The sequence below is a fragment of the Toxotes jaculatrix genome, chromosome 8, assembly GCF_017976425.1.
Source record: "Toxotes jaculatrix isolate fToxJac2 chromosome 8, fToxJac2.pri, whole genome shotgun sequence".
Taxonomy (NCBI): Eukaryota; Metazoa; Chordata; class Actinopteri; family Toxotidae; genus Toxotes; species Toxotes jaculatrix.
In genome coordinates, this window is record NC_054401.1 from 5,639,123 (window position 1) to 5,661,969 (window position 22,847).

A 22,847-nucleotide genomic window follows, 5' to 3' on the forward strand; every position below is an offset into this window, starting at 1 on the left:
GAGAAGGTGCCTGCAGCCGCAGGGGGCGCCAATTTGCCAATTCCCCACAGTAATATTAATAGAAAACCGCTTAGTGGCGTATATGAGTTTTTTTTTCACGTGGTTGTGCCGTCCCCCAGCAGTGGTAGAAAAACTTTCAGATCCTGTTAGTGAAAGTAGAAATGCTATAGTCCAAAAATATTCCACTACAAGTAAAAAGCCTGCATTGATAATGTTAAGAGCACAAAATGGTTATCAGTAGCAGAAATTGACCTTCATTGTGTTTTTATTATTGTTTTGTAACAAGATGCTGTTAAAACATATCCTACTTTGACAACACGTGCCAGTTTCCCCTCCTCGGTCTGTTCGCGCGGCACTAAACAGGTATGATTGATGACGCTAGCAAGGTGACACCCACCTCTCTTCCGCTGCTCCGGTGTGTTGCAACGCGACTCTAGTCTAGCTCCCGGTAGAGATTTTTCTGCAGGAAACTAACTTTATAGCTATATTTCTTGTGGCTTGATCAATATGAGGATTTCTCCTCCGCCTGACGGACTTTAACCTTTATCACGTCCAACTACGTGAATCCCGGAGGACTTCACACGTAAGACACCGCTCGCAAATACTTTTTATGAAAGCTGACTGCGTGTTAATGAAGCCCGTGTTAAAACCACAGGGATCCGAACTGACGGCGGTGAATGCACAGCGATATTCTTGCCTGCGTGTGAAAACACCGCAGCTCCGCGTTCACTGCCTGGCGTTGCTTTCACATTAAATCGCTGCAACTCATTTCCTTAAAATAGAACCAGACAGACGAAAGTTCAAAGTTAGATGGTGAAGAGATTCCCTTTGGGGGCAAAAAATGTCGCATGCTGTTTATGGTTCCCGGAAAAGGGTCGTGGATACAAATTGTCATCACCTTTATGGTTATAATTCACTTGTGTTTGTTCAGTCGCTGCACACAGAAAGCGTATTTCTAGTTAAATACATTCGCCAGAATCTTCTTACTTTGGCTTAATCTGGTTTAAATGATTGTGGGGTGTCTTTTATTTGACAATGTAGAGAATGCGGACGTCCTGTGAGGGGCGAACGGTTGAGGAGAAAAGTTTTCATTCATCCACAGTCTGACTGAATTCACTGACAGCGTGGCTCAAGGTCGACGTGTCTCGCCCTGTGGGAAGCTACTGTAAACACCCAGCAGCTGTGAGCAGCAATAAACCGGTCCAGATATCCATGCAGGGGAGGGACAAAACAAAAACATAAGTTAAAGCACCAGGGAGACACTTTAATTTGTCAAACTGTTTGGATTTGATGGATCAATCAAACTCTAAGAGAGCTTTGGCATGAAGCCTCTTTTTTCAGCTTTTTGTTAGGCTGCAATCCATCTTGAATTCAAATATATTCTCTCTAGCTTCACTCCTGTATTGAATATTGTGACTCAACCTGCGGGTCAGGACCTACCACTGGGGTCACAAGATAAATCTGTGGGGTCACTGGATGATTAGTGGAAAAAGGAGAATCAAAGAGATAGCTCTACTTTCCAAAATTGTTTATTGGCTTCCAGGTTGTAACCACTGCTGTAAATACATCCCTGTTTTTTCTGCTTTAATTCACAGGGACTCTTTGATATCCGCTTTACAGCCAGAGGTATTTTTTTTATCAGCCATCTGTCCCTGATGTCCTCCAGAGGTAAAAATGACTTGTGCAGAATATGTGGCAGTGCTCTCCAGGGAAACCAGAGGCGGTGGCTGTTTGGGGGCCAAAATAAGAAGGCTGGTCAGCCTCAGACCCCGACAGAGTCCCTCAGAATAGGAAGCCTGTCCCGGTCCTCACAGAGCAGCCCCTGGGGTGAGTCTGGAGTATAGGGAAATAAAGAGAAGTTTTAGGTCACATACTTAAGGTCTTTTGAAGAGTCTCAGGTCATCTGTTTTTATTTATTTATTTTTTCTTTTTGCTCTTCACAGGCAGCACATTATCTCTTGGTTCCTCAGCGTCTCTCTCCAAGTCCCAGTTATCCTTGAGCTCCCCGTCCAAAGGAGCGGATCTGCTCTCAGTGTTGACCCACATACTAGGGCAGTCTGTTCCACGGGGCAGCGGGCAGGGGGAGTTTGTGTGTGGCAAGTGTGTGTGCGTCCTCGAGCGGGTGTTCAAGTTCGACTCAGTGATAGCCAGGGTGAGGGTGCTTTCATCTGAGAGGCTTCAGAAGCTGATGCAGGAGAGGGACAAGATCAGACAGTGGGTGCGCCAAAACTACCTCCAGAGATATCCACGGGACATCCAGAGCAGGGGCAGCACTAGCGAGGAGGATGGAGAGACGGAGAAGGAGGGCTACAGGGAGATGCTCAGAGAGAATATGGCACTCTCAGAATACGAGTGCTGGTCCGAGAAGTGGGACACATGTCCATATTTTATAAGAACGGGTAAAAGATGCAGAAAGGGCAAAGGATGTGAAGGCTGCGATTCCTTACGGGTGTCTGACTCAGATTATGAGTCTGTTTGTGGGGTTCCTCGCCGCTTGCCTTTCCCACCCTTCTCCCCGCTGGCATTGTCGCGGGACAAATCCCAGAGCATGCCCCTACACTGGCAGAGGGTGCCGTCTATCAGCTCCAGCCCGGCTTCACTGGCGGGATCCAGTCTCTCTTTACGAGCGTCTTCCCGCACTGAGTCCATTCAGTCTCTGGACTCACTGGATGGCAATGACCCGTTTGAGTCACCAGGTGATCAGTCAGTCAACTTCATGCTGAAGGAGCTGAGAAGTATTGAGGGGAAGCCGGTCAGTTCACCCTCAGGCAGCAGGATCCCAGTTCTAAACAGGAAGGATGGTGGGTACTCGGGAAAAACTGGAGAGATGACGTCACCCGCAGTGAACAGGGCGCTGAACTTTGGGGATGTGGAGAATGGAGGACATGAAATAGATGAAGAGGACGGCGATGTCCTTACAGAGCTGAGGGACGAGTACATGCCTCTACATCGGGACGTGAGTGTTTCCATTTCCCGTATGAGCATGTAATAGAGAATTGCAAATATACATATATAAAGATATATATATATATATATATATAAATATATATATATATATATATATATATATATATATATATATATATATATATATATATATATATATATATATATATATATATACACATAGGAATGGAAAACTGTGACCAGATGCTGAGTGTGCTAGCGGCTGTAAATATTGACACAGTGTGCTGCAATAGGTAATCCGGGAGCAAGTATGGCCAGTCCAGCAGTTCAACAAGATCAGACATTTCTCTCTGGTTTTTACTAAATACGTTCACAAACCATGTTTACCATGAACTCATTTGTTGTCTCAGAGCACTACTGGCAGGGTTCACCATGCAGTCAGGCACCTGCGAGGACAGCTGGACCAAGCTGTGTCCCGTATCAGGACCCTGGAGGCCGAGCTGAAGCATGGGAGGAGCAAACCAGCTGAAGTCAACGGATTGGACTGGGCACCTGTAAGCATTCAGTTTGTTCTATCACACACACAGTTTGAGACACTTATATTTTGGGAACTATAAGTTCATAAGTTCAGCGCTTAGCCCCCCATAAGCCCACAAATTGTTGCTTTTACACTACATTTTTTGGATAGAAAATTAATCGGCAACTATTGTGGTGATTGATTTATTGTTTTTGTCATTTTTTAAAGCAAGTATGTGAAATATTTGCTATTTTTAGCTTCTCAGATAAGAGGATTTGACTAATTCCTTTGGCACACCTTATAGTAAACTGATTTTCTTTGGACTATTCATACAAATCAAGATATCTGAAGATGTCACTTAGGTCTGTGGGAAATTATAAAGGGCACATTTTACTATTTTCTGGCAATTTCATGACAAAATTAATGATTGATTATGAACAGTAATAGTTTATGAATATAAAGACTGGAAAATGTAAGAAAATATTACAAATGAATAAACTCAATAATTATCTAAAAATAGAATATAATTGAAGAGTGATGAGATGAGATGTCAGTGATGTAACAGACCTTTTCCCACACAGTGGTAATTTGTACCAGCTGTCATAAGGGAAGTTTGCCTCTAACATTTTCTCCAACGAGAGAAACAGGTTTTTTACACAATGCAGCACTGCACAGCAGCCCCTCAGTCACATGTCCAAACTGCTCCATAAACCACCCTGTGAATATTGACTGAGCACAAATAGAGCATTATGAAAGGAATGCAGGGCGGGTGAACTGTGTTTTTGTGTCTGTGAAAGGGTGTGTCCATGTCTCCTCATTTACAGGTGCAGATACATACACACACACACACTCTGGAATCTTCCCCGACCAGTGGAGTTTGCCCCAGGCTCAGTAGTCTTATGATAGACGATATCATTAACAGGCTTCTCAGCTGCTTTGTAGAGCCTGAATCCACGACCTCTGTCAGAACGAGGGCTGCTGTTTGCATGAGGTGAACAGAGCATTAGAAAGAAACGTGGGAGTAGCTGCATGTTTAAACCTGCTATAACTGATTTAGCAGTGGAAACAAGTTGTGAAAACAACACTGATGTTTCGTCACCTTTTTAAGTTGATATGACGAGCTTGTTAGCAAACACATCCAGCAGTTACAGAGCAACATGATCATACATTTGTGGTCACCTGTCTCCGGCCGCCTGGCAAATATAAGTCTCTGTTTTTGGTCTCCACCAACATCTGAGGGAAACATTGGATGCTGAAACGCTCCACTATGTTCCAGCACTATGTATGCACCAGCAATTCTCTTCTGTGTTTGTCTGATGTTCGGTGCTGAGCAGGCAGTGTATTGTTTAAATAAAAAAAAAAAGAACAAAATAAACAATAAAGGAATTCAAAGTGTTTTTAATATAAAAGGAATTAAGGAAAAAAACACAAGGCAAAATAAAAAATATCACAGGATTCCAGAAGAGTGATAAAAATAGAAGTGCAGGGTAAGGTATTAATAAATTGTCCAAAATTACCAAAAATCTGAAAAACCCTGATTTAAAAGAACTGAGATTTGGAGCAGATTCATTTCCTCATATTTTTTGGGAGCTTGTTAAATATAACAAAAGGGTTTAAAAATGTTGATTAGGGCTGATTAAACCAACAATCATTCACATTATTAATGAATCAACTAATTATTTGGCCAAATATAATCAGTTATAATCAAGTAGTTGATAAATGATTATGTCTAGAAATTGAAGAATGGCTGACATTTTTATAATTGATTAATTGTTGTAAAAGTAATTTTTTTTAAAGCAAAATCCCAAGCATTTTATGTTATCCAGAATGGATTCGTTAATGCCACAGTTTGATACTGTTCTGACTTTTAAAAGAAACCAATAATAGTTTGTTCTCCTCTTTCCTCCAGTTGGTTCAGGAGGAGGGTGGCAGCTCCCTGCTGCAGAGCCTCGGTCATTCCCTGCACAGCCGGGAGCGTCTGATCCAGGTGGGTGAGGTCATGAGGGGAGACAGGACTCAGTCATGCACACAGCAGTGCAATCTTCTGCCACTGCTCTGGCTCAAAGCTCACTGGAATGTAGTTTGTCTTTGAAGTCACTGAACGCCCTTAAAGCGGCAGTGCCAAAACTGCATTTACTTTGTTTGTTCACCACATTGTACCGGTGACAGTGAAGTATGTTCTCTTAAGCTTTGATCGTCTTATTTTTAGCCTCTTCTTATGTTGATGATTTACCGCAGGAATTTTATTGGACCGCAGACTTCCTTATCTGAACCAAAATGTGCTTGAATGGATTGCAGCATATTAAAGATTATTAATAAGTGACTGTATAACAAAATCCCTGTTGCACTTTCACGTGTGTGTGTGCAGTTGTGGTTAATTTGAGAAGATTGATACAAAACACGGTATGCACCCAGCCAGGCTAGCTAGGCTAACCAGCTGCTGGTTGTAGTTTCGTATTTACAGTACAAACATGAGAGTGGGATTGAGCTGTCTCTCTCTTTAAAATAGGCAAACACTCCAGGTGTTTTTAAAACATGCATACATCTAGCATAGCAAAGTATTATTATGTTTCCATCAAAGATGAGCTGTTTAATGTGCAGTGAATATTGAGTTAGACAGGAGATGTGTGCTATAAATAAGAAAACTGTGTCCCTATATCTCTATGTAAGAAAAAATTAACTTCAATTCAATTTTTTTTAGATCTTTTCTGAACTGTGAGTCTTGTGGTTTTTAAACAGATTTTGCAGGTGTCAGCAGATTTGAGTTTCAGGGTGAGGAGATAAGTAATAAATGTGGCTGCTACCTGTTTGAAGGAGCTGTAGATTTATGACAGTGCAGTCTGATGTTTGCAGAGGGTCTCATTTGCATGCATATCAGCTTGGTTCTGGCCTCTACATGAATGCTTGCCTTGGCTATTATGGCCCTGTGTAATGATTCATGCATGATACTTTGAAACTTGCCAATATCCAAACTTAGATGAGCCTTAAATCTTTAAACTCATGTAAAGACATCAGAATCGGACAAACTGCAGTTAAAATGTTTTCTGATTACATTTTTTTTCATGAGTGTGTTTGCTATTTTGCACTAAGCACACAGATATTTTCTCTCTTCCAGGAGTGTATGGGTCTGATCAGAAGACTGTGTGTGGAGGAGGGAGAAGGTGCTGAGCTAACCAACAAGCTGACTGAGAATCTGAAGGAAATTCTCTCGGACAACAAGGTTGGAGCTGACATTGTCCTTTCTGATCCTGACATTAAGTGCTTACTGCTCTGTCTGCTTATGCTGACACATAGTGCCCACTCACTGAGGCATACAGTTATAGGCACAGTCATCAGACTCAGTCCTACTGTCCCTGAAGGCTTTTGTATTTGCAGTGCAGGTCTTATGATGGGTATTTTTAATTTTTTTGTTGCTTAACCAGTCCAGCAGCAGAGTGGCAATGATTTCCTCTGGCTCTGTGGAAAAATTATGGCTGAGATAACACACTGTGTTTTGAGTTAACTTTATTGTTTCTGGCATTTCATGTTTCATGTAGATTTTCACTTATGTTACTTGTTATGATTTTATGTCCCTGATGATGTCTGATTTGGGCATATTTAACTTCAAACTGAACCTTTACACATTTACAGTTTTTCTGCTTGTTATAATGCCAATCTATAAATTTTATACCAATCTTTGCTCACAGACGCACAGGGCTGCAACTAACAGTTATTTTCATCATAGATTATCTACTGATTATTTTTTTCAATTAATTGATTAACCATTTGTTCTGTGAAATGTTACAATGGCCAGAAGTAAATGTCCTGAAATGTCTTGTTTTGTCTGGCCAAAATAAGCAGCTGTTGTATTTACCAAAATTAGATATCTCAAATGTAGATTATAACATGTTCTACGCACTGTAGGCCGCCTTGAAGACTTTGAGGTCTGAAATGACTGATAAAGAGAAGGGCATGGAGAAAGAGATCGAGGCTCTGAGGAAAGCCGGAAGAGACAGAGAGAGAGACCTTGACACACTCAACACCGTGCTGCAGTGCAACCAGGATATTATCAATGTAAAATCATACACACACTCACACAATAGAAAGCGCTGATGGAATTGCATGCATTGTGATTCAAAACACGCACACCCACTTTTTTTTTTTTTTTTTTTACTATATCCAGGCACTGTGTACACTTGTACTTTGTCCCCGTGGTTAAAGTTTTATTTAGATAAACCTGCCTTTTGTGCTTACTCCAGGACTTACGAGTGGCTCTGGGGGAGAGGGAGCAACTGATGAAGGATGTGGAAAAAGAGAGGGAGGTGTGGAGACAGAGGGACCAGGCCCTGGCTGCCGTCCTGCAGGAGAAGGAAACTCTGATCCACTGCCTCAAAGAGGAGCTGGAGAGCCGTCAGAAAGACGTGCAGGTAATACACAAACAAAAGGGTGCCTTTTGTTATTATTAAGAAAAGAACAACAAACCAATGTGTCAAGTATGTGTGTGTAGATATACATATTGGGTGTATAAAGTGACATAATGTTGATGTTGAATGAAGAGCCTGTTCTGCAGCTGTCAGTCCTCTTAGCCTCTTCTGGCCGACGAGGTTTGTCAGTAAATATTGACTTCAGTGACCACGGGGAAACTTGTACCCGCAACATGTCATTTTCCTTCAGGCTCTTTCTGACTCTGTGACTGGTCAGGAGATGGAAGGGGGTGGGACTGGGCAAGCAGCCGTGTTGAAAGAAAGAGAGAGAAACAGCGCCAACCTGTGCCAGGAGGTCACCAAACTCACCACAACCCTGCAGGAGTACCAGGACATGGTGCAGGTAAGAAACTGGCATGAGGAGATGATTTGAATGGTTCATATTTAAAAGAGAAGACTAAACTACAAAAAGCTGCCCACATGTTCTGAGTTGAGAATCACTTCTCTAACTCAGAACATCTTCTCTCAGCCTCTCTATTTGCTTTGTGTTTTGTTCACCAGAACCAGCAGGAGAGTCACAGTCAGACAGTGTCTTCTCTGACGGGTCAACTCAGAGACACTCGACAGGAGCTGAGGAAGAAAGAGAAGGAGAAGAAGGAGGCTGATAGAGCCTGGCAGAACACCAGAGAGGACAGAGAGAGAGATGAGAGGAAACTGAGGGACAGTCTGGAGAAGAGAGACAAACTCATTGAGGTAAAGTATTTTTGGCTAAAAGTGAAAGGTGTTGAAAAATAATTCCAGGAACTATGAAACCAGAGGAACTAATCTCAGCAGCTGTTCGTGTTTGCATCTGAAGAACCGCAAAGATTAGGCAAATTAGACCCATGGTGGATAAAAAAAAAATGAGGGCCCCGTTTGAAAACAATTTTCACACGAACAGAGTCATCCTGTCGATTAAAAACCAACAGTGAATTGATCCTACTACTTTAGGATGTGTGAAAATCTGAGCTTCATTATATTTGTAATGGTGACCGACTGAGATCTTTATTTTTCTTCAACATAGCAAATCCTGTTGGATGCTGAGGAGCGGGACCATCTGTTCAGGGAGCTGCAGCAGAACCTTCAGAACAAACTGGAACCCGAGACTGCTATGAGGCACACACTGTGATAGAGGGGAGAGCATACTGGAATACTTTGCACTTTCTGCACCACCTTTTTGCCTCTTCAGCATACTTATCGTGATGTACATTAAGTTTATTTATATTTATCTTTCCACGTTTTTGCTGTTGCAGACCTGCTTTGTCCTGCCATGACCTGAAGGACAGTTTAAATTTCCATCATTGCTACTGAACCCTCTGGAGTGAATCAGGAATTTCAGACTAATAGAGTCAGACACAGCCTGATTGTTTTCAGTATAGAGAGATGTCAGGTGTATCTTCTAACTGAATGTTTAATACTTGATTTAAAAACCACCTGATTACTGTTTTTTTTTCTTGTTTTTCATGTAATGGGGTCTAATGGTAAGGTGGTGATTAGATTTCATTTCATTCTGTGCGACTGTTGCAGACACAAACATTTCTGAATGGTGTGATTGTTAGTGGATCAGAGTGACCCTCATTATGTCCTTTAGGACAGTAGTGGGTATGATGTTGCTTTAAATATGAATTTTCCTCCCTTTATTCTATGAAGCTCTTTGCAGTGGTGTCTTGTGTTTTTCCTTTTTTCTGTCTCAGTACAGATCTGCCGATTTTTTTTCTGTTTACTGTGCTAGTCTAGGTGCGCATGGAGGGGAATACCTAGGACCAAAATAATTTTTTTATCCGCTTTCATTTTCTGATTTTATAAATGTCTTATTTTTTTAATTTTATTTTGGTACTATCCTCAATTATCTTCAGTGTTTACATGTCTTGTATTGTTAGTCTGAGACGTATGCATTTTCTTTCTTTTCGCTCAAGAAAATTAAACACTCTGGCCCGAGTTACTTGTGTCCAGAGATGCAGTTATTTCACTAACCATCATGCATTCTTGGAGATGAAAGTTGACCTTCAAGCTTTTCTTTAAATGGTATTTTCAGTTCTGCTTAAGTAGGGTTTATGATATGTCCACCACTTCTGATGATTTCTGAGAAATCTTGATTTGTGCATCATATTGCATGGCGGACAGATCTAAATACTACATTACCCATGACCCCACCAACGACCACTAATGCAGATATTCATTGCAGGGGGCAATGTCATTCAACACAAGTGTTGAATGACAGTGCCCCCTGTCGTCGTCTTACTCTCCAATCACCGAACAGCTTTGAGTTTCTAGTTACTTCAGGAACTGTTGCTATGGAGCTGATACCAACAGTTTATACGAAGTTTTCACTCTGGACGCTTCACAGTGGACAAATAAAGCGACTCCCTTGAAGGATTTATCCAAGCCAGGGAGAGATAACAGCCGGTAGAAAACACTTTTTGGAGGAAAGTGCATGTCAAGGAATGCAGGTCCAGTCGGTTCCCCTCGGCTCCGTCATCATCGGACCGCAGTCTTGGCGCGATGGGACGGTCCGCTCCATCCGGCGCTCGGAGCGCCTGGTGCGCCAGACTCGATCAGGGCGATCGGTGACTTGCAGCCGGCACCGGAGCAGCAGCGCCGCTGCCGGTTTCAGCCCAAAGGGCACAGATGACACAGCGGACACGACCGTAGATAAAATCACAGGGGAGGAATGCGAAGAGGGTCGTGACTGCAACTGCAAAAATAAGATGCTGAGGCCCCAAACTACGGGAGGGATGGTGAGAAAGGGTTTCAAGAATGATAAAACGCTAAAAGTTAGAAATTCATTAGTAAACACCTCAGACCAACTTTAACTTAACTTTAATAAATTAGACTGTAAGACATTAATGTCATTTTTGTTTTGGAGTCGGAAGAAGTATTCAAATCCTCTAGTAAAAGTATCCATAGTAGTAATAGTATACTGTATATACTGTAGTATAGTAATATTGCAGTATAAAGTACAATATTTCCCTCTGAAATGTTGTGGAGTGAAGTGCAAGTACTGTAAAACTGTACGACCACTGGTGCAGTTATATTTGTGATTTAACTTTCCTCTCAAGTTCCCCAGTGCGTCCCAGAGGACGTCGGTGGCCCCATTCCCGCCTACCAGCTTGCGTGAGCAGTGTGCTGGGGCCAGCACTGCTGTGGCCAGTGAGTACATGCGGAGGGTGCGGGAGGTGGAAGGCCAGCTGCGCAGGCAGGCCGGTAGGGTGGCCCAGGAGGGCATCAAGCTGGAGAGGGAGAGGGGTCACCTGGAGAAGATGCTGCGCAGCCTCAGGACTGATCTGACTGTCAACAGGAGGAGCTCAGAGGGGAGGACCAGGAGGCCGTCCACTTCTGAGACGGTGAAGTCCCCACAACTTGGCTGTTAGCGGTTTTAACAGAGCAGCAAATGCACATTACAAACTTTTTCTACTTGTCTGATGACAAAAGACACAGATAATTCTGTCAGTATTTTTGTTTATTTTGTGAGCAGCACCACAGGAAGTTGTTGGGTTTTTTTAAAGAGATTTTCGCCTGCAGAAACATGCATGCAATGGTTCTCAAATTGCCATAAGATTTTGTTAAAATCCCATGCAAATCCAACATCATTATTACACTTATCTTATTCAAAGTACTGCTAATATCAGATTATTTCTAAATCCTTTTGATAACCTGCGAAATACAGTATGTTACATTTTCACAGCCATTACAGCTTCGTCTAACTCCAGATAAGAAAGTGATACAGCAGACTATGGATTAATTCATTAAGTTTGGTATTGTGAACTTCATTTGTCAGGAAAGTGTTCGCTGACAGTTCTGCTCCGTTGCAGGAGAGAGATGGTGCTGATTACTTGCTGTTGTGTGAGAGAAGAGAGCTGGCCAAGTTGAAACAAGATCTGGAGGGAGCACTGAGAAACACACTGACCCAGCTCCAGGTGATTTACAGTGTTACTGCTCTGCTGTCTTCATCAGCTGACTCATTTTCTTTAAAAGTGCCCCCCCCCACACACACTCTGTCTCAGTTTCTTTGTGTTCTCTCCTATTCCACTTGACCCTCCGTGTGATTTAAGGGCATGGTTAGTGGAAGAAAGACAACACGACCGAAAGCCTTCATGCATAAATAGCCTCCATCCAATGTGTCCTTTTTAAGTCCCTCCTCTGTGTCTTCCAGGCCCTGGGTCAGAGCAGCAGAAAGTTGCTGGACTGTGCCAGTGAGAGGGCTCGTGTCCTGGAGCTGCTGCCTCACAGCGCCTCTGCTGGAGGACACAGCAACGCTGCTCAGACCTTCACCAAAACAGACCCCATCAGCCCCTTTACACCAGGTACATTCAGAAAAGAAGGTAAAGCTGTATCAATCCCTGCAGGCAATCATGTTGTTGCAGCAGGAAAATCAGCTGTCAAGAACAAAAGACATATGACACAAAATAACCCCAAAAGCAAAGTGTAATTTTACACATATGAAATGTAGATGTTAAGCTATTGGAATACACTGAAAAAGTAATACAGACTTCAAACCACAATTTTTATTTTAAGAGAGCCCAATCAGGTCAAAATCCTGGTTTGGCATAACTTTTTCAAAAGACAAAGAAGCATGCCTGCAAAAAAATTAAATACAAAAAAGAAGAAATGGGCTCCACGTGAAATGATTGAAGAAATGACTTCACTGCTTTACTGTGTTCATGTCTGTGTTAATGTGCACTGTCTGTATCTACAGTATATACAAGAAATACTGTGGCCATGTAGACTAGTATTAAAAAGACTAAGACTCTACAGGCATGCTCGCAGCTCTAGAGGCTGTACTCAAGCACAGTGGTGATTTGGGCTAAATAATGTTAACGCTCCTATGGCAACATGGTCGTGACGACAATGCTAACCCAATGTTAAGCAGATATAATGTTTACATATTTTGCAGGTATTTGGTCATAAAGTATTTGCACAAACAAAACTTTGACCTGATGATGGCGCTAGATGAAAGGCCAGATGATCACCAAAGTCATAACAATTTATACTGAGGGGGACGTGCATGTCTCAGCAATCCAGTTGAAATGTAAATGAAATGTAAATATGATCATAGTGCATTTGTAACTGTGCATAATGTGTCAAATGAACCAGTTTAAATAAGCAGATTTTTGACATCACTGGTTTGTCCTCCTTCAGAGTGTAAACAGGTTTTAGAGTCGTCCACTTTGACAGTCAACCAGTCACAGCTACTGAGGGAAAACATCAGACGGATGCTAACCAGCGCCATCGCCAGGCAGAAAGCTGCTCACTGTGCCGTCAACGACGGCCTGGTGAAGAAAATTGCAGAGACAATCACTCTGCAGGTACACACACACAGTGGCGGTTTTTGGCACAGGCGAACCGGGCAGCCGCTCGGGGCAGCATCACATGGCCGGTGGCACAACCACATGAAAAAAAAAATCATCTGCGCCGCTAAGCGGTTTTCTATTAATATTACTGTGGGGATTTGGCAAATTGGCGCCACCTGCAGCTGCAGGCGCCCTTGCCTGCTGAGAAGGTGCTGTGCTCAGAAGCTGTGTGAGGAGGGGTGCTCGGGGGACAGTTCACCTCTGGGTCTCCAGACAAGCAGTGAAGAACAGATGAGAGGAGGCAAGAAAAACAAAAAGCGGCACCACGACAGAGGGAGACTGGGCGGGGCCTCTAGTGATGGCTCTTTTTTTTTTTTTCGGGGGGGGGGGGCTCGGAGGGCATCTCGCCCAGGGAATAGAACCGTCACTGCACACACGCACAATCTTCACAATACAGAAATATTCTGATTGAAGTAGATTTAATTTCAATCTGTCTTTTGTAGCAAAGCCTGACTTTGATGTCTGCAGCCACCAGGCAGGCCATGTTCCGCAAGCAGAGGGAAATTAACTGTATCTGTCACAGCACAGACAGAGCACAGGTTAGCGTGCATGTGGAACAGGATCAGTGACTGTATTTGAAATTCAGTGATAATGTCCACAAGGCGATGTTTTTCCTGTGTTATTCGGTTTTACAGGGTCCAGAGTACAGTGGTGATATGCTGTCCAGAGAGAAACTCAACAGGCCTCTGGTGCAGGTTTATCAGAGACACCCGGGGACACAGTTACCTGAGGCCATTCATCTCATACAGGTGTATGTCAAACACACTCATATATGACAGTGACAGAAATTTGGCTACCACCTTCTTCTTCATAATTCATGAGGAGGTTCTGATTTCTAACCAATTATTAATGCTTTGTTAGAGGCTCTATCTAGCTTGTGCACATCGTCCTGTGGTATAACTTCGTTTGTCTTTTTATCCTTTAGCTCAAATTAATGAGGAAGAGCAGTAGTTCGACCATAAACTCAAAACGCAAGTGTACGGAAAGACACTAAAACACTTCACAGAGCTGAAGGGAGCTGCAGAGTTGGGTGATAAAGCTCTGCGGGTTTGTCAGCATTTACCAGCAACGCTGCTTAAGTTACATAAAGCTTTTTAGCCCAGTGATAGTTTTCAACAGCAGGCCAATTTATTTTTTCACAACTTGGCAACCTCATAATTTCTTCTTGCCATTTCATTTATTACTGGTACAGCGGGACCAGAGTTTGAAAGCACTGCTAAACATATTTTTGGGTCGGTTGACAGATAAAACTTTGAGGGAAAAAAAATTATCTCAGCTTGCACTTGCACCGCTGCAGACAACAAAATGCACGACTAATCTAAAATAAACCAAAACTGGGATCTCGTCTCTTGATACCATCTCAACACATTATAAGGGCTGTAAGTGGCTACAGATAGAAGAGAAGACACCCAAAAAACATACACTGACCTCAATACGGGTAATAAAAGCAAACAAACAAGGTGTGGAGCAGAGGTTCATCCTTCCACTGCATCTTTCAAATTAGAGAGGTAGCAATAAGAAGAGCTTCATTTGATATGAGATAGTTGGAATTTCTCATGTGTGAATATAAAGAATATACAAAATGTTAACCTGAATCCTTTCGAATTCAAATGTCAGCATGTATGCTGTATACTTACTGGCAGATGTTCACACCATATATTAAAAAAAGCATTCAGTGGTTTAACACGATCCTCCCCTTTTGTCACCTGCTGCGTGACTCAACCAAACCAAATCAGGCTAAATGTGTTTCCTGTGTGTGTCTCAGGGCAGCGCAGTGCTGAGGCAATCTGTAATGTCCTCTGAGGGCGAGCTGGCGAGGCTGCAGCAGGCCTGTCTGCAGCTGCTGGACGACCTGAATGGCAAGAGAGCAGCAGCTCAGGTGGATGCAGGTGTGGTCCGCATGAGGCGTCAGCAGGTAGACAAGCGAGCCATGCCTTCTTTTCTCCAGCAGGGGGCATCCAGAAGCCAACTCCCCATGGGTTGTGTTGAGTAGAGCTGCAGCAAGTAGGGAGAGATGTTAGTGTTAATTTAATGTGTGGTGAGCACAGGAAGCAGCTATGTGCAAAAAGTACTGGTTCAAGAATAATAGAATGGAATAAAAGCTGCACTAGAGTACGGCCAAAAGTACTTAGACACCCCAGTTCATTTATTCCTATGTACTTTTAGTCTTGGGCTAGGCCCTTTAGTTCTAGCTTTGGAACAGTTCAGGGAAAGCCCTTTCCTGTTTATACTGACCCAGAGCACAAACTAATATCCATAAAGAAATGCTTTTCACAGTGTGGTCATTTGGACATTTTCTGTTTTTTCCCCCTTTGTGTAGTAACACCTTAAACACCAAAATTTAATAAAAGTTAAAACTAAGTGTTACAAGTTACAAACCAATGTGCAAGATTCTTCTGTTGAAAACTTCACACTTCTTGGTCAGAGAGAAAGCACAGGAAAAAAAATGTTCTTTGCTGTTTTATTGTGATCTAATTAGGTCATCTTTAAGAGAAAGAGTGGACAGAGATGAAGTGGGATATAATATGATTATCTTATCTTACAATGTTATCAGATTGACCAAAAACTATTGATTTACTTGTTAAACTAAGGTATTAGAGTTTAGTTTTATTTACAAACTGCCCCTTTTCTGTGTACAGAAACAGCTTTAAAAGACCTGTGAATTCAACATCTTTTCCAGAAAGTCAGAAACTGTGGCACTGTCCCTACCTCCTATGCAGCTGTCTAGTCATGGGACTGCAGGTCACTTGACAGCCCTCCAACCAAACTCAACGTCTTTCATTATTAAATAAGACATGATTTAATAAACCTGCCCTGTTTTACCATAGTACAGGCCACGTCTTGTCATTCTGTTAAAAAAACACAGCATAAATAGGCATAAAATTACCAATTTTATGTAGATTTTAAGCTAGAGTGTTGGTTCCTAACAAAGCTCTATTGATTCTCTTAAATCTGAATGGGGCTATTCTCTGCTGGACAGTGAGCCACAGCAGCACTGAAAAAGCTTTCGCCTGGAAGCTAACAGCCTAATTGAATCATAAGCGTTGGGGTGTGGAGATTCTTGGAGTTAATTGACAGAATATCAAGAGAAACCAGAGCAGATTTACCTTCAGATCTCTTCAGCTTTGTCGGATGAGGCAGCAGAGAAAGACAATAAAAACTGGCTGGAAACTGACCTGGTTTCTTCTAGAAAATATCAAGTAAGAGACGACGTTAAGCGCTGAAGAATCGAGCCTCGAATATCTCCTGCTGGTGAGACAGAAACAGTCAGTAATGTTGAAGCTGGTTTGTCCTCTGCTCCTCCTTTGTTTACTTCCAGCTGTGGGTAAGTGAACATCTGTGTGTGTGTGTGTGTGTGTTTATGTTTATGTGTTTGCTTGTGTGCATGAGTGTGCAAAAGATGCATGCTATTGCCAGCAGAAATACTGTGGCTTTTGCAGCAAAAGGTAATTTTAGAGTTTGCAAATAAAGATGATTATTATTATATCATTGATTAATCTGCCGATTATTTTCTCAACTGATTGTTTGGTCTTTCAAATGTTAGAAAACCTTAAAAACTGATCATCAAAGTTTCCTTGAGGCCAAGGTGGCATATTAATCTTATTTTGTCTGACTAACAGTCAAAAACCTTCAGATATTCAACTTACTATCATGTAAGACGAGACAAACCAGCAAATTCTCCAATTATCAAATTGCATTAGCAATTACAAGTACAAGTGATATAATAATATTTTATAATAAATTTATAACATTTATAATAAATGTTAATGCTTGAGGATGCTGATGCCTGTTTTTAAGTTCAGAACAAGGGATGGTACAGTTTTAATCCTTGATCACATCTTGGATCATAATTATTTTATCACGCATGCTCGTCTGCAAAACTGAACTCCTGAGGTGATTTTGTGGTTTTAACCGGCGTATCTGTCCTTCAGTTCCCCTCTTCTGTTACACCTGTGTGTTCCCTGCCATCTCACCTCTGGACTGCATCCGATTTCCTCTGAAGTGTCCACCTGGGCAGCTCTGTCTGTCCAGCAGAGCCGTGGGTCAGAAAGGTGAGGCCGCCTCAAATCACTGAGCAAAATTTAAATGAATCAAAACTGAGAAAAAGAACCGAGAAAGGCAGGGCACAGAGGGAGCTGTGTCGCTCTGGTTTATTTTGTGTGCGTGACTCTTAAACTGATCTTTCTAATGAACTTTCAGGAGACTTCCGCGTGGTGTTGTACGAGAAGAGCTGCGTCCTGCCCGCCCTGTGTGGAGTCACAGGTGAAAAATATGCCATGGGACTCAACTTCACCTTCACCAATGAATGCTGCGACACACACCTGTGCAACAGGGCTGGAACACCTGCTACCCCCTGCTGGACTGGCACACTACTCACACTACTTATTTCATACTCAGTTTGGTGAATAGAAAATATTTAAGCGATGTGAAAGGTTAACACACATGAAGAGGAGTTACCTTTTCTGCCCTCTAATAGACTGACACTGTACTCAGTTTCCTTTTCATAACTGTGCACTAATCTGGGCTAAACCATGGTTTGTTTTACCACAAGAGTGGGACAAAAAACTATAAATTTCTCTGACTGTTGCTCACAACATCTAAAGCCACGCCTTTCTGGTTGCAGAGCTGTTTTTGGAGGAGAGAGTGGGGATGATGCACGTCAACTTGTTTTGCTTCTGTTCCCATTTTCAGAATTTTATACAAACTGTAGTAAAGTAAACTACCTCTATCCAATTATCAGTCAGCTTCATTTATACAGGTCAGAATCACAAGTTTGCCTCATAGGCCTATACAGTCTGTATGTAAATATATGTATGTGTATGTATGTGTGTGTGTGTGTGTGTGTGTGTGTGTGTGTGTGTGTGTGTGTGTGTGTGTGTGTGTGTGGTGTGTCATATTTACCCTCCATGAAAAAAAGGATGAAATTCAGTGCAGATCAACAGAATTATACTATAACATATTGTAGGTTTGAATATATATATATATATATATATATATACACACACAGACAATTATCAGAACAGAAAAAAAGTTGTTACTAATAATAGTAACATATATATATTATAGTACATAATATATTTATATACAGCCTATGGCCCTGCTAGTGACGCACTCACTAAGTCCTGAAATTGGCACACTTCAATGGAAAGGAGCCATTATTAATGATATAAGTTACACACAAGTGTCTACACAGACGCAATCAAATCAACAAAACTTGCGCCACAAAGTTGCTTTACATGAAATAACCAGTTGGTGGCGCCACTCTGTTTCTGTCTGCTCTCGTTTCCTCAGTGTTGCCAGATAAATGGGGCTTATTTTTCTTTAACTGGACGGGTGGAAATTTATTTGGTTGTGTTGTTTCAATTTTGTACCATTCGGGCGGTTTAAGCCTTGACGAGGCCAAAAAGAGAAGCCTGAGACGAAGATACTGTGTTTGGTGAAAGGAACAGGTGCATGCAGGTGTTCTTAACACAACAGGAAGTTAGCTGTTGTAGTTTGCCCTCAGTTATCAACACGATCAACAGTTGCACCAACAGTAGTGATGCACAGTTCATGGATTCAAATAACTACTTTAAAACCCTCAGTGTATTAAAAATCGGATGTCCAGCGTGAATAAATGCTCATATATCCGCTTAGAAAAAAGACGCTCCTTACATCTCCAGAACTCGCTTGACAATTTTAACGTTTTTAAGTTTTCTTCAGTTTCACAATAATTCATTAATAGATGTCAGTAGATCAAATGGTACATAGCAAACGGGCACTGCCAGTAGCGAATACGGCGGACTTAATTTTTCAAAATATGGTAAAATATTGGCTTAAAAAACGGGCATCTAATTGTAGCCTGCTGCTTAAATCAGTGACCTACTTTTATCACGATTGGCCGGGTTCTAGGCCCTGACTGGGGTTTGTCAGTCAATCTGGCAACACTGTTCACCACCAGGTGCTGTTAATTTGGCTCCATCTAAAGAGCACATTGACGGTGACTATATAATTTAGTTAAGTTTCATGTTTTAAAAAAAACAGTTTAAAATGGGTTACATGGCTTATCTTTCAGTGTTTGTTATTATACCGTTGTTGATCCCCGCAGTTGGAGGAGCACTGCGGGGGTTGGAGGCTTTAAATCAAACAGCCCAGGTGATACCAAAAGTTTCCCGGAGAGATACACCGAGTCTTCCGCCGCCATACCTCCATCTCCCCATGTTTGTGGACTCCACCCTGCCGCTGGTGGAGAAGGAGCATTTCTCTCCAGCCAGAGGCACCGGGCAGGAGCCTTTACCTGAGACCGTCCGGGAGATTCTGATCCCGGCCCGGCGGCCCAGCACCAGCCCCCCCGTTGTTTCGGAAGTTTCCGTGAGGACTTCGTGCAAGTTGAACAAAATGCATGTGCAGGTGCAGAGGAGTGTGTTAGGCACCGGTGAACCACACACTCAGCTCAAACTGGGCACATGCCAAGCCAGTAAATCTACGACGGATTACCTTTACTTTGAATATGACTTTTCCATGTGTGGAACTAAACGCACGGTGAGTTTCAACAAACATGTCAACATTTATTAGATTAAATTGGTTTCACATGGTTCCCAGAGAATGAATCCCATTGACTTCTGTAATCCAATGACTTTTCCTCTACTGCCACCAAGAGCATGGCCTTCAACCTCCACCTAAAATAGTTATGTATGCTGAGGATCCTTAGTCTTGTTAAAGGAGGATTGATAATTTAGCTTTTTGTTTCTTTGCAGATAATTGATAATCAGGTGACCTATTCAAACACACTACAATATGATCCACCAAGACTTCAAGGACCTATCAGGCGAGCTGTGCCCTTCACCCTGCCTGTTGCATGTTACTTTAACAGGTGCGACTGGATTCAGACCAGAGAGCACTCTTAACCTTAACCCAAGTTCTTTCCATTTCATAATATATATATATTTTTTAAAATCCGGACAATGTATTTAACTGTTTAGGTACCAGTACTCCTACAAAATTGGCTATACGCCAAAGATGCGGATGCGCCAGATCTTCAAATCAGTGAAGAACAAAGCAAAATTCATTCTGACTCCACGAAATGGTAAAACTTAGTAAACACATCTTTTCAGCTCTCTCAGTTTTATTTTGAGAATTGTTAAGATAGTGCTTGCATAGTTTTTGGAAAGTCAGTTGGTGGCCTTAACTCTGTAAAGGTCCCATCAAGTTAACTGGAAGTATTAATATGGATATAATATTATTGCTCTTATTAGTAATATTATCTTTTGCCCATTACCAACACAATTAACTACTAAGACACTGTTTAATTTAGGAAAACCTGAATGTCTTTGCATGAATGAGGATGAGTCTTGAAGCTGCTGCTGGTCCCGTTGCCTGACTGCTTCGTTCTTTCAGCTCAGTGGGAAAGGCTTTCGCCGTCTGATCAGTACACGCTTGGAAAGCCTATGTACTTTGAGGCCGAGGGTCCGTCCATGCCCCAGGACAAAAGACTGTACGTCCACTCGTGTTATGCGACTCCCGAGAAGTCCCACACCTCCACGCTTCAGTTTCCAGTTGTGAAAAACTTTGGGTAATGAACACTCACACAAGCTGAATATCTTGAGATTTATTCTTAGTTTTTATTCATAAAGAAGCACAGATATCTCAGTAAATATATAGATATGTTATGGTCATCTTTTTTTTTCCCCCTCTGATAAAGGTGTATGGTTGAAAGCAAGGACGGTCACTCTAGATTCATCCCATACAAAAACAATGCTGTGAGATTTTCTGTGGATGCCTTCATGTTCAAAGGAATGACAGACCAGGTGAACAATGATGCTTAAAGTTATTACATGAGAAAAGCTGGTATTTTTATACTGTATTTTTATGTTAATGGAAAATCTTGGCTTTGATCTCCTGTAGCAGCTCTACATGCACTGCACCATGTCTGTAGGCAGTTCAGTGCCCTCACCAACAGCTAAGTCCTGCAACTACGACACAGAGGCAGGAAGGTTAGTTTGTTTTTGTTTGTTTTTTTCCTAAAGAAATTTAAGAATGAGAATGAGAAATAAAAAGTTTTAAAAATGGTTCAGCTCTGGATCACTGTTTTTCTCAGATGGGGTGAGCTGTATGGGTCAGACTCTGTGTGCACTTGCTGCGACTCCAGCTGTAGCTCTGCCGCATCCACAGGTGAGTTGTTGCTTTCCTCATTTTCCATAATGGAACTTATGCAACTACTATTAAAGGATAAGTTTTGAGAAATTTTGATCTGCCTTGAAAAGACCAAAACCTTAAACGAAACAGTAATTTTTGCCTGTTTATTCCTTGATGCCATGGGCATGCCCTAAAACTGCAGATTTTTCAGGAAATTGTGTTGCATTAAAAAAATAAAAAACATATGTATTTGAGCTCAGTGCCAAGGATGTTGTAGAGAAATTGGAAACTACAGAGAGACCGGCTAACATATTCTTGGTTTGGGGCTTGTTGTTGCATTTGTTGACAGTAAGAAAAATCATTCCTCATCCTTAAAAAGTTGTAGTCAGCATGCAGTCTCTTTGTTAAGCACCTTGTAACTTTTTTTTTTTAAAGTGCTATACAAATGATACTAGTTTACTGTTATGATGAGCAGACAGAGTTAAACATAACTGGGCTGTTTGTAGAATGTCACTGTGAACTTAAACATATTGTTTTTCTGTTACAAAATACTTTGTTATTTGTAAATACTTTGTGTATTTTTTATGTTATTTTATCCTTATTTTTATGGTAATTTATTTTTCTGTACCTTATTGTGGTTTTTTTCCCTTCTCTACCTCTACTGTGATCTTCTGAGCTGGTGTAACGTAATCTTGTTCCTAATACGTACCTGAACGTAGAAGGAATGACAAAGTTATCTGAATCTGAATCTGAATCTGAATGTAAGAAATTTGAGACTTTTTAATTTTGTTGTTTTATCCCAAAAATGCTGTTTTTTTTGTTTTTGTTTTTTAAATGTGTTTTTGGAGAAAAATAGCAGCTGTGATTAGTCAGGTCTTGTCAAGAAATGATTCTGGCCACCAACAGCTAATGTCTTCAAATGACTCATGAAATCTTAATACAATTCTTGAATTATTTTAACTTTCTATAGAATTTGAGTATCTTTTCATGATTTATTTATTTTTGTTCTTTTTATGGCTTTCTCACTATATTCTAATAACAAAAATTCAACATTTTCCAGTGACCAAAATAATCAGCAGCAGACCTTGGACAATAGAACCTAAAGTGAAACCCACCACAACCCCAAAGAGGAAGACGGTTTCTACCACCACAGCAACAGCAGCACCACAACCGGAGACGACCAGAGAGGTGACTGAATGGAGCACGACTTCACAGCCTGAAGCCAAATCTGTGACTCTGAAGGGTAAGGTGGAGAATACAGTGAAGGAATTGGAGTGGCCCTTTGGAGGTGGAGGAGTGGAGTGGGTTGAGCTGGAGGGTGAGGAGAGGCAGGTGAAGGGTTCTGCGGTTGTGGAGGAGGAGGAGGTCACAGAACCGCGTAGAATATTTGAAGAAATCTTTGATTTTGACAAATAAAGCTTACATATAAACTGTGATGAGTTTAGCACACATAACTTCATTACACAACGCCTAATAAGCTAAAAGCAATAATCTAAAAATCTATGTGAGTATTTT

The 22,847-nt window shown here is 41.7% G+C and overlaps 4 protein-coding genes across 4 annotated transcripts; all 4 read left to right on the forward strand.

Moving 5' to 3' along the window:
- The first annotated feature begins 418 nt into the window (after nucleotides 1-418).
- Nucleotides 419-9,804, forward strand: si:ch73-95l15.5 (golgin subfamily A member 5). The gene is made up of 11 exons (XM_041045214.1): nucleotides 419-583; nucleotides 1,596-1,827; nucleotides 1,944-2,956; nucleotides 3,318-3,461; nucleotides 5,334-5,411; nucleotides 6,540-6,644; nucleotides 7,328-7,477; nucleotides 7,663-7,830; nucleotides 8,078-8,230; nucleotides 8,389-8,580; nucleotides 8,891-9,804. Exons 2-11 carry the CDS (start codon nucleotides 1,656-1,658, stop codon nucleotides 8,993-8,995), a joined length of 2,280 nt encoding a protein of 759 aa, XP_040901148.1. The 5' UTR covers nucleotides 419-583; nucleotides 1,596-1,655; the 3' UTR covers nucleotides 8,996-9,804.
- A 506-nt stretch (nucleotides 9,805-10,310) lies between these two features.
- ccdc105 (coiled-coil domain containing 105) lies at nucleotides 10,311-15,210 on the forward strand. The gene is made up of 8 exons (XM_041045053.1): nucleotides 10,311-10,604; nucleotides 10,926-11,210; nucleotides 11,679-11,783; nucleotides 12,020-12,170; nucleotides 13,006-13,172; nucleotides 13,661-13,756; nucleotides 13,853-13,966; nucleotides 14,983-15,210. Exons 1-8 carry the CDS (start codon nucleotides 10,311-10,313, stop codon nucleotides 15,208-15,210), a joined length of 1,440 nt encoding a protein of 479 aa, XP_040900987.1.
- Nucleotides 15,211-16,362: 1,152 nt separating this feature from the next.
- Nucleotides 16,363-17,788, forward strand: LOC121186299 (sperm acrosome membrane-associated protein 4-like). The gene is made up of 3 exons (XM_041044988.1): nucleotides 16,363-16,542; nucleotides 17,150-17,269; nucleotides 17,418-17,788. The coding sequence occupies exons 1-3, from the start codon at nucleotides 16,491-16,493 to the stop codon at nucleotides 17,621-17,623; spliced, it is 378 nt and encodes a 125-aa protein (XP_040900922.1). The 5' UTR covers nucleotides 16,363-16,490; the 3' UTR covers nucleotides 17,624-17,788.
- A 1,468-nt stretch (nucleotides 17,789-19,256) lies between these two features.
- On the forward strand, nucleotides 19,257-22,748 carry zp3d.2 (zona pellucida glycoprotein 3d tandem duplicate 2). Its single transcript, XM_041043742.1, has 8 exons — nucleotides 19,257-19,739; nucleotides 19,955-20,070; nucleotides 20,180-20,283; nucleotides 20,595-20,769; nucleotides 20,899-21,004; nucleotides 21,105-21,190; nucleotides 21,295-21,368; nucleotides 22,393-22,748. The coding sequence occupies exons 1-8, from the start codon at nucleotides 19,257-19,259 to the stop codon at nucleotides 22,746-22,748; spliced, it is 1,500 nt and encodes a 499-aa protein (XP_040899676.1).
- Nucleotides 22,749-22,847: the final 99 nt, after the last annotated feature.

What these genes read in the sequence shown, in the direction of transcription:
- si:ch73-95l15.5 (XM_041045214.1), top strand. Translation starts at nt 1,656, where the DNA reads ATGTCCTCCAGAGGTAAAAATGACTTGTGCAGAATATGTGGCAGTGCT. An exon ending in CTCACAGAGCAGCCCCTGGG is followed by an intron (nt 1,828 to 1,943) that starts GTGAGTCTGGAG and finishes TGCTCTTCACAG; the next exon opens with GCAGCACATTATCTCTTGGT. An exon ending in AAATTCTCTCGGACAACAAG is followed by an intron (nt 6,645 to 7,327) that starts GTTGGAGCTGAC and finishes TACGCACTGTAG; the next exon opens with GCCGCCTTGAAGACTTTGAG.
- ccdc105 (XM_041045053.1), top strand. Translation starts at nt 10,311, where the DNA reads ATGCAGGTCCAGTCGGTTCCCCTCGGCTCCGTCATCATCGGACCGCAG. An exon ending in CATCAGCCCCTTTACACCAG is followed by an intron (nt 12,171 to 13,005) that starts GTACATTCAGAA and finishes GTCCTCCTTCAG; the next exon opens with AGTGTAAACAGGTTTTAGAG. An exon ending in CAGAGACAATCACTCTGCAG is followed by an intron (nt 13,173 to 13,660) that starts GTACACACACAC and finishes TGTCTTTTGTAG; the next exon opens with CAAAGCCTGACTTTGATGTC.
- LOC121186299 (XM_041044988.1), top strand. Translation starts at nt 16,491, where the DNA reads ATGTTGAAGCTGGTTTGTCCTCTGCTCCTCCTTTGTTTACTTCCAGCT. An exon ending in TTGTTTACTTCCAGCTGTGG is followed by an intron (nt 16,543 to 17,149) that starts GTAAGTGAACAT and finishes TCTGTCCTTCAG; the next exon opens with TTCCCCTCTTCTGTTACACC. An exon ending in CAGAGCCGTGGGTCAGAAAG is followed by an intron (nt 17,270 to 17,417) that starts GTGAGGCCGCCT and finishes ATGAACTTTCAG; the next exon opens with GAGACTTCCGCGTGGTGTTG.
- zp3d.2 (XM_041043742.1), top strand. Translation starts at nt 19,257, where the DNA reads ATGGCTTATCTTTCAGTGTTTGTTATTATACCGTTGTTGATCCCCGCA. An exon ending in TGTGTGGAACTAAACGCACG is followed by an intron (nt 19,740 to 19,954) that starts GTGAGTTTCAAC and finishes GTTTCTTTGCAG; the next exon opens with ATAATTGATAATCAGGTGAC. An exon ending in TAGCTCTGCCGCATCCACAG is followed by an intron (nt 21,369 to 22,392) that starts GTGAGTTGTTGC and finishes AACATTTTCCAG; the next exon opens with TGACCAAAATAATCAGCAGC.